The sequence below is a fragment of the Carettochelys insculpta genome, chromosome 19 (genome assembly GCF_033958435.1).
Source record: "Carettochelys insculpta isolate YL-2023 chromosome 19, ASM3395843v1, whole genome shotgun sequence".
Classification (NCBI taxonomy): domain Eukaryota; kingdom Metazoa; phylum Chordata; order Testudines; family Carettochelyidae; genus Carettochelys; species Carettochelys insculpta.
In genome coordinates, this window is record NC_134155.1 from 846517 (window position 1) to 860000 (window position 13484).

General features: G+C 53.6%; 1 protein-coding gene across 3 annotated transcripts; it reads right to left on the minus strand.

Moving 5' to 3' along the window:
- Positions 1-41: 41 nt before the first annotated feature.
- Positions 42-11343, minus strand: TLCD2 (TLC domain containing 2). Of its 3 annotated transcripts, none has more exons than XR_012648176.1 (5): positions 11091-11343; positions 10815-10897; positions 8005-8087; positions 3167-3610; positions 42-880 (listed from the first exon to the last, which is right to left on the minus strand). XR_012648176.1 is itself a non-coding variant. In XM_075013993.1 (4 exons), the coding sequence occupies exons 1-4, from the start codon at positions 11273-11275 to the stop codon at positions 3236-3238; spliced, it is 726 nt and encodes a 241-aa protein (XP_074870094.1). In that variant the 5' UTR covers positions 11276-11343; the 3' UTR covers positions 42-3235. The 3 variants fall into 3 exon arrangements, 1 of the variants encoding a protein (XP_074870094.1); XR_012648175.1 differs by having other exon boundaries at positions 42-1598; XM_075013993.1 differs by having other exon boundaries at positions 42-3610.
- Between the last annotated feature and the right edge of the window lie 2141 nt (positions 11344-13484).

Consider the following 13484-nt stretch of genomic DNA (forward strand, 5'->3'; position numbering starts at 1 on the left):
ACCCAGTTCCAAACGCAGCAGGACAGTTCACAGGGCTGACATCAGTATTAACTCATTTATAGCAGCAAGCAAACACAAGAATTAGCCCCACGCTTGTTGAGAACAAATCCCACACACCTGCTTTGCAGTTATTTCTTGCCATGCCCTCAGCCAGTTACAAAAGAGACAAACAAGATTAATCAGTTTCTTAAACCCACCGAACATCATGCCAGCCGTCTTACAGTAGCTCCTCTACACACTCAGTACTGAGCACATTAGGGAGGTGCTCAAGGCAATAAGAGTTCAGGTCATACAGCATCTCACCATCTCAGAACATGCCCTTACCATAGAGCACAAGAGAGGAACCTTGCAAGCCTGTATGAAGTCTGGGCTTCTGAATTAATGGGAAGGTATGAGGCAGTGAAAAGAAGTTTGGCCCCTACCCTCAGGCCCAGCAGTGGGGTGGGAGAGGGGGAGAAGAGGCAAAGGGGGCATTTGCCCAAGGGCCCAGTGACAAAGGACCCAGAACCGTCAGTCACTGCTGCTATGGCAGCTGCCAGTGCCCAGGCCCTTTCAATCACTGGTGGAGTGCCATGCTCTGGGCAGCACAGAGGGCTTGAGGAGGAGGATGTGCCACAGTCCAGGTGGCTTTGAGGGCTGTCTGCCCCAGCCCCACCCCTTCCAGGTGCCCAGAACAGGGCCTCCTGCTGCCTTATCCAGGGGCCTGGCAAGGATGTTGGCCCCACAGCCTGCCCTCTTCAGGCCCTCTTCCCACCATGGAGCAGAATATACCTCAGGTGCCCAGAATTTGCTCCTTTTCAATCTGTTGAAATTCAACACACCTCCCTGGAAGCTGGGGTCTCGGTTCTTCACAGGTAGTTGTTCAGACTATCCCAATGCACTGTTGAAACCAGACAATGGATGTCAAGGGAAGGGAGAATGGGTGGGAGCCCAGTCACTCCAGGACTGCTGCTGGACCCAACCCATTTCTCAGAGCCTGGGCCAGACTCCTCCTTTTACACAGAGGGCTCATCCAGTGAAGAGGTTTGGCCAGAAAACTATACAGGAAAAAAAAAAAAAAAAAGAGAACCAGGCCCTCGGGGAGTGGAGTCCTGCTCCAGGGGACACCTAGCCCTGGAAATACTTTATTAGAGCATGGGAGTCTGACCAAAGGGGAGTTGGGTCACCTGAAAGTCTGATGCACAAAGATGGATGTAAAAAGGGTTTAAAAAGTTGAGTGCGAAAATCTTTAAAGTCGTCCTCCCCACAACTCAAAGTCACTCGAAGACTGGTGGGAGGAATAGGACAGGACCCACCCTAGACAATGCCCTACCCTACCTCCCCCACAACAAACCTTTTCTCTGAGGCTCAAGTGAAAATCTTGTGTTCTGCCCACCTTCCTCCTGTTCTTGAGGCAAGGGCAGTTCCAGTACAGGAGCCTAGAAAAGCACATGAGCCTGTCCACAGGATTAAGGGGGTTTACAGCCTCCAGAGCTGGATGGATTCTTCACTCCTCTTTGGTGCTCAAAAAAGCCACATCTGCAAGACATCCATTGCTGTCTGCAGCTGGTCAAGATGAGTCTACGACAGTGGTCTCCAGATTTTGGGCCCAAGATTATCTGTTAAATTTAAGGGCAAACCAGAATTCACCCTGCCCCTTCCCCAGGCCCTGCCCCACTCACTTCATTGGCCCATCGTCACTCACTTTCAGAAGGTTGGGACAGGGGTTGGAAGGTAGAGCAGCCTCCGGTCTGGGGCTGAGGGGTTTGCAGTATGGGAGGGATCTCTGGGCTGAGTCTGAGATGGGGCTGGGGTGCAGGAGGAGTTCAGGGGTACAAGCTTTGAGAGGGAGAATGGACAAAGGAGGGGGCTCCAGGCTGGTACAGGGGATTAGAGGACAGGAGTGGGACTGAGGAGCTGGTTTCAGGAGGGGGCTGGGTTGTGGGCTCTACTGGGCATCTCCTGGTCAGTGGTGCCCCAACGCTAAGGCAGCCTCCCTGCCTTGGCCCCATGCCCCCGGAAGGGGCCAATGCACCCCTGTGGCCCCAGAGAGGTGAAGGAACACATGGCTCCGCATGCTGTCCCTGTCCTGCAGCTCCCATTGGCCACAGCTCCCCATTCCCAGCCAATTGGAGCTGCTGGGGCAGTGCTTGCAGCCAGATCACTGCCCCACCCCCCACCTCCTTCAGGACATGAAGGCGTGCTGGCTGCTTCCAGGAGGGATGCAGGGCAGGGACAGAAAGGGAGCCTGCCTGAGCAGCAGCTTTGCTGCACAAACTGAGATTGCAATAATCAACAGTCTCCGGGACCAGCCAGTCGATTGCGATCAACCATTTGGCGAACACTGGTCTGGCCACACTATCCTCAGCCACAGACCTGGTCACAGCGAGTCAGACTGCATTACTGCAGCTCACTACAGCTAGGAATGAAACTGCAAATCCTGGCAGAGCTCCTGCACCCTCACCCCTCTGCATTGCACTGGCTCCCCTCCAACAAGCAACACAGCTTTTTGTCCTGATTTTCAACAGCCCAAGCCTGCCTCCATCCATTACCATGAGCCCGCAACACAGCTATGCTCCTCTGGAATCATTAACCTGACAGCCCGCAAGGGGAGGCCAGCAGAGCAGGGACAGCACTATCACAAGGGCTGGAACTGGACTGTTGCTCAGCCCTGCAAGAGACGAGGCCACAGGCCTAGAGCCACATGCATGACACAGTTGTTTGGCTTAGCTCACCTCTCACACACAGCCTGGGGCTTGGGAGAAATAGGCTGGGTGCTTTTAGCTGCTATGAGCTGTGGTGACATAGGCCAGAAAGGTGCTTATAGGACCCTGCACATTTCCAGCCCAGCTGGGCAGATACAAGATGATCCAAAAAGCTGAGATGTGTTTTTAAGCTTACATGTCACCACTGGAGCAAGGACAACCTGCTCCTGCCTCTTCTCACCTAGGCCATCCCCCGCAACACCATGCTGCAGCAATGTCCACTCCAGAGCTCCCTCAAGCAGTCACTGTGAACCAGTCATCCATCCCACCCGAGAGTGCAGGGGAAAACAAAGCTCACTCTGTCTCCACACTGCCATAGTTGTGTCAAGTCAGCTGTGGCCCACAGGAAAGCCAAGAATCTCACAGATGCCTGTAGCTGTCCTCCATTGCTTCAATGAGCTCCTGTCCTCATGCATACTTACTCTCCGTTGGCTGCACTCTGTCCCTTGGGCTGCTGGTTTTCTAGACAGCCAGTGGGGGCTGGGGCAGGGTTACTTCTTCTCTCGCCACACCTCTCGGCTGGACTTGAGGAAGTCACTGCGCAGCAAGCGGTAGAAGAGGATTATGTTCATGGGGGTCATGATGGCCATGCCCACCGTGCCCACCATGTAAGTTGCCAGGGGTATGTTCTCACGGTTCAGGACCAGCCAGCGTGTCATCCAGGCCAGTGTGGTGATGCGGAATATCACATAGGTGCCCAGGTTTACAATGCTGTTAAGGCGGTACCAGGTGGTGTGTGGCAGGTTGGCCATTAGCAGGATTTGCCGCAGATGCAAGAAGATGGAGTTGATCTCTACAAGCAAAGCCACAAGAGCGAATCCAATGTACTGGCGAACCAGCACTGCCATGCTAAAGCAGATAATCACCTGAAGGGGAGAGAGAACAGGGGTTTAAACCAGAAGTCAAATGGTGACTTCTCACCTGCGACATTCAGCAGCATTGGGCTCATGCCCAGGAAAAGGAGAGACTCTTGCCTAGACTACACCCAAAGTCGTTCTTGCCTGCTAGCAGGCAGTGCCAGAAGGGGACCCAAACATCTCCAAGGAGCCCCAAGCCTTGTCAGAAAAGCTAAAGCACATTCGGTTATGCAGTGTTAAGCAGCCGCATTTTGTTGAGCCTTCACCCTTTGTATAGGTCAGCGCAAAAGACAGAAACAGCAGCAACATTTTACTTTAGTAAATTCCTAAAATCCCAAGATGTGGCAAGGGTCTAACCAGCCTCCGGAATCCTGGAATGCTGTTTACTTAACTAGAGATATCCGTGACCCCAGTGATACCCACTGTCCAGCATAGGATCTCACCACAGCCCTCGCTGTGGAGTGCAGAAGCTCTGTTCTCATGCTATAAACCCAAAGGCCCCTGTTCCCCACAGCCCTTTTTCATCAAGTCAATAGCCTGCCCTCACCACCTCCATCCCTTTGTGCAGGCCAGAACAACCCTTCTGATGGCAGTGGAACCGACGGTGCAAGGAAATGCAAAGCAAGGTGCCAGGCCCTCTCCATGTCACATATGTAGGAGAATGGAACAGCAGCAGCAGCTCCAGCAGCAAGACCCAGCCCTGCAGTCATGGCCTGGAGATTACTGTCTGGATCTCAGATGTGGAAAATTGGTCCCACTCCAACAGGAATTTCCTAGCACACAGCAAATAGGAAAACAGCTGAGCAGCAAGATGGGAATAGAGAACCCATAGTCTGGGGCTGCAGCTAGATGGAGAACTAAGCAGCACACAGAGGTGTTCAGGTCATCCCCCCACTCCCCATGGCAGACTCACTCGCTCGAGGGCTCAAGAAGCTGTTGTACCCTGTGGCCAGTCTTGCAGCCCCCTCGCCGACAAGTTACAGCCGCTCAGGAGAGAAAATGCCTGGGGCAAGTCTCACCAGTAAAGAGATGCTCAAAGATCAAGGCTGGCACTGCTCTTCCCTAGGAGCTGGGGCAGCTGCTGCAGGCAGTGGGAGTAGGAAAAACTGCATGCTCCCGGCTCCCCCCAGGGGCGGGGAGGGGAGAGCTCTGTGTGCCGAGAGGGAGTAACAGCCACCCTCATCATTCGCTCCATTAATGCTGTCCTCTCCATTGGCTCTTTAACGAGATTATTTGCTCCCCTGCCAGTTAAGCTCCCAGGCTTGGCCTGACTTAGACCTATTATTGCAACAACCTTTTGACCCATCCAGCAGCAAACCGAGATGACACAGCAGGGAGGGCCTGTGCTGGACACAGAGGAGCAAGTCAAACCAATGCAACTGCTGAAGACCCTCAAGTCCCTCCCATGGGTTCCACCAAGCCCCTCTCAGAACAGCCTGCCACACCCTGCCCCCACACAGGGAAACGGGAAATGCTCCTGAGCTGCCGTTTGCCCTATTCCTCAGCACCCACCCACGATGGTTCCTAAGGTCTGGGGCCCCAAAGAGCTGGTCAGGTGCCCAAGGCACAGAGTTATGGCCCAGGGCTGGCTTCATCCTCACCAGCCCTCCCTGCTGGTCTCACTCATCGGTTTTCTCCCCCAGAGCTGGGCAAGGCCTGCAGGCAGGGCTTGCATTCTCACTATTTCTCAGAACCTAGCATCCCCACATTGTCCACAGGGGGCACCCCACGGCCCTTCAAAGGCCCTGAAACTGGCTGTAGCTCCCCAGGGAGCCATGGACCCCCAGCTGAGAAATGCAACTGCATCAGGCTGGAGTTAAGATTTGAAAGTATTTACCAGAGCTGCATTCCGGACAGCTCCAGCCAAGGGTACACCTTGAGTGCAGATTTTATGGCTGTTCTGGGCACAGGCAGGGCCCACAGCCAGTATAGGGAGGGCTGAGTCAGGGAGAGGTGCAAGGGGACAGCTGATGAAAGGCAAGCAAGCTATTTACATTTTGTTTTGCAGCATACATGCTGGAGCACATCAGCTCACACAGACCCCACACCTAGGAAGATCAGTGTGCAAAACAAAAGCTGAGCATGTGTTGCCGGCCCCGCCTCTTGCAGCCTGAACTCTCTCCACACGAAGAAGTGAGATTCCAGGAAAGGGATGCAGAGGAAACCGGTGCAAAGAGCTCTCTTGGCAGAGATTCAAGTTGTGCAAAGCAGGCCTGGGTTCAGCTGCCTCCATGCCAGCAGAAGGCACAGGCTGCTGTTTGTGTAACATGGGACACCCTGCTTACGAAACAGCCTCAGCCTGGGAGTCTGCAATAAGAACAGGTTTCCAGCCTTCTTCCTCCACCCCATGTTGCCAATACCGCCAAGATCCCAGCAGATAGTCACCCCAGTCGCTGTAGCAGAAGGGGCTACTCCCTTGCATTAGAGCACCTCCAGTTTTAGTAGAGGTGTGGGACTTGGGTGAACAAAGCAGAACAGTCACAAACCACACAGGGTCACACACACATCAGAATTAGCCACAGTGGATTTTTAAAAAATAATTTTCTTAAATCAAAACAATTGGATTTTTGATTTTTTAAAAAAAGTGAATAAAATACTAAATTTCTCATTTGAACATACCAATTACAATTAAGTCTCATGACAAACATTCTACAGTTAAGTCTCAAAAATGAACTAGCCTAGTCTCTAGTCTGTCCAGACTACCTACTAGCTCTTGCTTCTTGAAAGTTCTGGGCTTTCAATTTCTGTTTCTCAGCAGACTTAGAAGTAACACGTGCAAAGAAAGGCACAAGCTGGACAAAACTGTTTTTGTTCTGTGCTTGTGTGATGGTGGGCCTTGGCCAAGCAACTCAGAGCAGTTAGTTAATGCCAGTTCCGTTTTTGTTTTAAAAAAAAGTGCTGGTACCCAGATGGCTCCTTGCTCCCTCTGTCCAGCCAGTCCCATGTCTGGGGCTGCCAAGGTGCCAGTGCCCAGTACTGGCAAGTGCTGACACAAACGAAAGGCATTGGTTAAAGAGACAATATATAGGAAAGGACAGAAGCAGCATAGAAAGGGACAGTGGAGTGGGCTGGAAAGAAGGGAAGACATTTAGTACACACACAGTTTCCTACAGTCCCCAGGGCTTTTCTCTCTCTCTCACACACACACACCCCCCTTTTGTGCACGAGAGATGCGCTAACCAGGAATAGTTCAAAGAAATTAATGTTCTGAGTAAAAAGGGACACTTGTTAAGTGTAAGCAGTGCAAGATGATGATGCAGGGATGAAACATCATAAGGAAAACGGCTTATGGGGAGAAAGTGATGCAGATGAAGAGGTGGATGGCTGAACAGATCATTGGGTTTGTAACTTAAACAATTCACTTTACAATGAACCATTCTTCTAGGCTCCCTCTGGCTTTTCATAGAAGCGTGATTTCACAAGTAAATTCCTAAGCCAAGGGTCTGTTGGATGTTGCTAGACCAGGAGGCCTATCTTACCAATTCCTTATGGCTTGTTTAATTAGCTAACTGGATTTAGAATCCATCACTCAAGCGTACACTGCACAAAGCTGCAGTAAGAGACATCTAAAGTTACCACCAAGTGTAATTTTCTTATATTAGATGTGTGCCCCTTACTGTGAAATATCATGGCCACACACCGTAACAGTGATGCCTTAAGTCTAGTCCCTTTTCTATTTCAGCCTAACTCGGCACTTCTGTTTTTTTGAGAAAACAAGTACAGAGCAGGGTTCCCTTGGGAAAGCTGAGTTAAGCTTTCCCAAGGGAACCCTGCTCTGTACTTGTTTTCTCAAAAAGACAGAAGTGCCAGTGAGTTCAGTGCACTCAGAGCACAACCTGTCTTAGCTTTTTGGGCAACTTGATTTAAGTCCATCCACCCTGAAACTAGTGCTGGGGGGACTCATGGTAAGAAAACAATTACTGCCAAGTATCACCCTCACTTTCGTCTTCTCCTTTGTCTCCCTGCTTCCTGACACTCCTCTCTGCCGGACCCAAGGCCTCTCTCTTCCCCTCAGTTTCTAGACAATACCTAAACCCATTGGTTGAGTTTCCTGCAGACTCTCCTCTCTGAACAGCACATCCTGCTCACGGGCCCTTTGACAGCTCACAGCTGAAGGAGCGAGCATGGCACATCCCCAGATTCACCTCACTTCATCCCACTGTTTCATCTGTCACCTGCTGTCTCCCTCTCCAGCCCCCTCCAAATTATATCCCCTCTACCCTGCCCAACTCAGCAGCATGCACAAGAAGCCACTGCATATTCTCACTGGCCCTGTGCAGAGGAAATTCTCAGACTGTCCCCAGGAGACCAGCAGGGATCAGGCTCTGCCTCAGGGAACTCTCAGCTGTCCAGTCCCTGGCCACAACAGAGAGGCCTTGCCATACAGCCAAGCGGCAACTCACCACAGAGTGATGGAAAAGCAGCTCCCAAGACTGGTGAAGCTTCTGATTACACAGCATGTCCACAAAGTCTTGAAGAAAATACCCTGTGGAAGAAGAGTTTTCCCATCAGCAGGAATCCCCATAGCATGTCCGTGCCACTTGCAGCTCCAGAGGCAAGAACAGACGTGAGCTCAGCACGGAAGGCCCTGCAGGACTGGCTGCTCACATATCCTGGTACACAAACCCACACCACGGCCAGGCAGCTCTGCATTTGCAGAGCACAAGGGCCCTGCGTGGACTCCAAGCTAGTTTCAGCCATCCAGTCCCTCCTATGATTCAAAGATGCTGGCAAGGAAGAGACTCATTAGATCAGTGGTTCCCAACCTTTTTAGTAATAAGGCACACTTCAATGAGAAACAACTCCATGGCGCGCACACTTTCAGCTGAATCACTTGCTCATGAAAATCACATTTACTATGTTTATAGTCTTACAAGAAAGGTTTGCAACGTTGCAGTGCATACAACAAGCCTAACAAAGATCAAATGTGTTAATGTCTCCAATCCAGCACAGAACACACCATTTTCCACAGCGAGCACAGACATTTTCAAAATCTGCTCAATGTCATCCTAGGGATGTTGAGTAAACAATTAAGCACAGAAAGTAGGCTCCCTTCCCTGCCAGGCCGTTGGAGCCAGGACACAGCATTTAAACCATGTCCCAGCTCCAGAGGGCTCCATAACCACTTGAAATTATGCTGAGTCTGCCCTTCAACTCCAGTGATCCCACCCAAAAAAAACACCAAGGGTGAGCAGAATTGGTGCACAGAGCCCCACACACTGAGGCCCTGCGGCCCAGGAACCTCAGTTTCAGACAGGCCTTAGTCGAGGGCACTGGCAAGATCTGCATTAGCTCCCTTTGTGGAGGAGAGACATCAGCGACCCAGTAAAGCAAATCCAAGGCCAAAGAGGAAGTCCAAAATCCACTCTCAGAACAGAGGTCTGCGTTCAGTGGCCCTACACCACACAACAGTTCAAAGCTGTCCCAGCCCCCACAAAGTCAAACACACATCAGCAGCCCCAGTGTGACCTTACAACATAGCAAGGCATCAAAGCCACTCCCACTCACCCCCAACATCTACTTCAGGAAAGGCCCTAGCTGCAGTGGCATTGGAACAATTTTTAGGGTGGGGATGCTGAGCAGTCCCTACTCCCCAGGGTCAGCAGCCAGGACCCTGGGCAGTAGCAGAGCCCTGGGGACGGGACCAGCAGCCCAAACCGTGAGGGGCAGAAGAGCTGGCAGCACAGACCCTGACTGGCAGCAGGGCAGGTGGGTGCAGGCTGGCAGCCGGGACTCTGGCATAGGGCCATGCTGAATGTTGCGCTTCTACTTCCCACACATACAGCTAGTTCATAAAGCCACTAGACATCTTCGCACTACCCTCCCAAGAAGAAAGGCAGCAATCAGGTGGTGGCTTTGTGCCTAGATCAGTGGCATCAAATTGAAATTTACCCGACTGCCACAGCTGCGCTGCCCTCCCTCCCCCAAGCCAGATTACTTACTTGGCGCAAGCTGCCCGGGGCTGAAGCTGCACTGAGCTTACCGCCCTATGGCTGCAGCTCACCAGGGCCAGAGGAACTGTCTCCGCCACCATGCACTTGTCCCACCACGTGCTGGGGCACGTGGGCGGAACAGATGGAGGGGCGCCCCACATGCATGGCTCTCCTGAGCCACACTTCGCCACATTGGCAAACTGGGAGTGTATTGGGTACTGTGGGTGCAGGTTCTCTGTCCAGTCTGGAGTTAGTAACTCTCCTCTCTAGGTCTCACAGTTGCAATGCTTTGGTAGCAGCTCCTCAGCCAGAGTTTGGGGTCCTGAAGTGGGCCAGTGGGATCTGTTCGCGTCCATTCCACAGGTCCTGCTACAAAGCAGGGAACAGCAGCAGCGCTGCCACCCACCACCTCACAGGGGAGGGAACAGTAGAGTTGGATGGGCAGAAGGAACTCACTGTCACCACTGAGAATGGGGCAATTGTTGGCTTAGGGAGATCACGTGCCAAGACCAAGAAAGAGACATCACCAGACCAGCAAGGCCCAGTACCAGGCAAAGCTGTGCACTTACTCTTTTGTCCCCAGGGACTCGGGGGAGGTCAGGCGCTCATCCAGGACACAAAAAAACCCCCATCAGCCATAAGACAACGGGGGAACAGCCAAGCAGAGGGAGACTAGAGGAAAAACTTTCAGCCAAACAATCACAACTTCTTAGAGTGGGAGACAAAGAACTGTAGAGAGACAGGCACTGTCTGCAGCTCCAGCCCACATGCCTGCAAGAATTGCTTCAAGCCAGTCCAAGGGACTTTGTTCACCAAGGAACAAAGGTCTGTCCACACAATTGCAGCCTGACAGACAAGTGCAGCCAGGGCTTGAATTCCCCATGTGCTCAGCATCCACAGCACTCTGGACACAGCCTGAGCTAGGGCCTGATCCAGCACAGCGTGGGGAATCTTGGGAGCTGAAACCACCTGTTGGCACACAGAACACCTGACCTGCTGTGGGGCCATTCAGCCAAGTTCCCCACTGCTGCAAACGGTCTCCAGTTTGCCTGTCCAGCCCACCATGCCTGCTTTGCTCCAGCCCAACAGGCACCCTCCCACTGCACCAGGCAAGCCCGCCCACCCCGCAGTGCCAGAGCACAGCCAGCTCCCCATCCCTGGGCTGGCAGCTGCAGCTGGCAAGGGAGAAACCAGCCTCAAGGCCGGTCCACAAGGGAGACCCGGGGGACTGCCACACACTGTCCTGGCCCTGGGGCAGGATGCAGGAGGGACTCGCTCACCTACAGACACCGCGACCAAGCTGTATGCAGCCGTGGAGTGAGTTCCGATCAGGTCCTCGGCCATCTGTGGGTGGAAGTAGAACCTGCGGGGGCAGAGAACGCAGGGTGAGAGCGGAGCCCAGCCCGGCCCAGCCCCTGCCGCCCTCACCCCCTCGGGGCTCCCCACGGCCGGCCCGGCCCGGCCCGGCCCGGCCCGGCCCCGCCCCTGCCGCCCTCACCCCCCTCGGGGCTCCCCACGGCCGGCCCCACCCCCTCGGTGCCCGCCCGGCCGCGCACCCCAGCAGCGCCCCGGCGCCGCTCAGCAGACTGTGGGCCAGGGAGGTGCAGATGTTGCGCCACTTCCAGCGGTTGCGGAGCGCGGGGCGCGGCGGCGGCAGCAGCCGCTCCAGGCCGCGGTTCAGCAGGCGGAACGCCGCGAAAGAGCCGCCGAGGAGGAGCAGCAGCCCCGGGCTCAACTCCATGGGGGCGGCGGGGCGGGCGCCCCCGCCCGCAACGCGACCGGACCGGACCGGACCGGACGGACGCACCGGCTCCCCGCGCCGCTTCCAGACTTGTGTAACTTTCTCGCGGCTGCCCCCCACGCGCCCGGCCCGCGGCCGCCCATTGGCTGCGAGCGGCTCCGCCCCCCACGCGGCGCTCGCCCCGCCCGAGGGTGTGCCGGGCTCGGCTCTGCTGCGCCTCCCGGCAGGCGGCGACAGAGCTCGGGCTCGGCCTCGGGCTCGGGCTCGGGCCGCCCCATTACGTCCGGCGGCGCTGCCGGCTCAGCGCTGGGGCGAGCTGGTTTTCTCCCCCTCCTGCCCCTGCAGCCAAACGAGTCAGTGAGAACTCGGCCCTCCCACGGGCGCCCGTGTTGGAGCTACCCGGAGGTCGGGACCTTCGCTGCTCACCCGAGAGGAACCTCACACGCTGCCAGGGGAGCGCAGGCTGTAAGGGGCTGGGCTCGCTCTCTTTCGGAGCGCCGGGGTTGGGAGTACCCTCGGGAATGGGGAAGTGCCGGGCCCACGGGGAGGGTCAGGACTCCGTTGTAGGCACCTGCTTAGATACCAGCCCAGAGGGGCTGAGGAACTAGGGAGAAAGAGAAATTAGCACCTACTATCTGCTGTTGAAGGGCTTTCTCGCTGCTGGGTCGTACAGCAGTCCTAACCCCATGCCCACAAACGGAGGAGGGGCCTTGAGGTAGGGGACTAGTCTATTCAGAGTCACACTCATGCTTGTGGACAGGGGAAACCTTTCCTGGCTGATAGCGTCCTACAGGAACCCTTGGAGCTCTCCAGCTATTCCTGCCACCTGTTCAGATATTCATAGAAATACAAGGTACTAGCTAAACCCTGTTAGGTGCTGAAGAGAGAGATGGGCATAAGACATCTTTTCTGGAAAGCAAGGCACCTGGGAAGATGTGCCTAGAAGAGATAGAGAAGCTTTGTGCTGTTGCAGCTATGGGCTGAGGACCCTGGCACATGTCTACCTGGAGTGCACCAGGTTGCAGCCCCTATTCCAGCCAGAACCTTCTGCTCTGGTTGTGGCTCCACTTTTCCCCACCTGTCCTGACCTTCCCACACCCGAGGTGTGCTTGCAGTTGGAACAATACTAGGTTGCTTCCATGTGGAGAATGTCCATCCTTTCTTGTTCTAGTTAAGGACCCTTTGTATTTCCTGACTGTGGCCAGCACTCCTCTTCCATCTCCATTCCCCAGAAGATAGGTGGCAGCCAGACATCTGACATGGTTACCCTCTGGTAACTCACTGCAATGCCACAGGGTCTACTGCTCAAATCGTATCAAGGGACTCTACCCACAGTGGCTGATAATAGCTTTGGGTCTGGAAGGCCCATGCCTTTTTCCTTATGGGAGCTCACTGCTGAAGCATAATCACTACAACTTGAAATGGGCATGTCCTGCAGTAAAATTGTTTCACGCCTGGGATCATAGACAAAGAGGAGAGCCCTAAAGCTGTTTTCATTTGCACTGTGAGAAAGAACCTCTTCCCTATACAGCTCTCCTAGGTTTATAATAGTAATTTGTTAGAACAGATGTAGAATTGGGCCTGGAAATCTTAAGAGAACTGAAAGATGTTTGTACCTAAAGGCTTGTGCACAACAGCACACTTGCTCTGTCCATACTAAAATCAGCAAGGCTGGGAAACATTGTGTGGGTCCTGGCCAAGGCTTGGCCAGAGACCAGCCTGTGCCAGGCACAGGAGAGGAATCCCATGTGTACAGAAGGCTGGTTTTGAATGTGCTGAAATAACAAGGTTTTGTGTGTGTGTGTGTGTGTGTTTCTCTCTCTCTCTCTCTCTCTCTCTCTCACACACACACACACACACTGAAATTACAAGGTTGTGTGTTTATCTCACCCTCACCCACACCCACACGCTGAAATATGGTTTTTTGTGTGTGTCAGACTCGCTGAAATAAGGTGTCTCTCTCACACACACAGACACGCTGAAATAACAAGGTTGTGTGTGTCTCACACACGTGCTGAAATAACAAGGTTGAGTGTGTCTATGTCTCACACACACACACGCTAAAATAAGAAGCAGTCAAGTAGCACTTTAAAGAGTGGCAAAATAGTTTGTTAGGTGAGTTTGCACCTAATAAACTATTTTGCTAGTCTTTAAAGTGCTACTTGACTGCTTTTTGTTTTAATAGTGTATAGACTAGCACGGCTTCCTC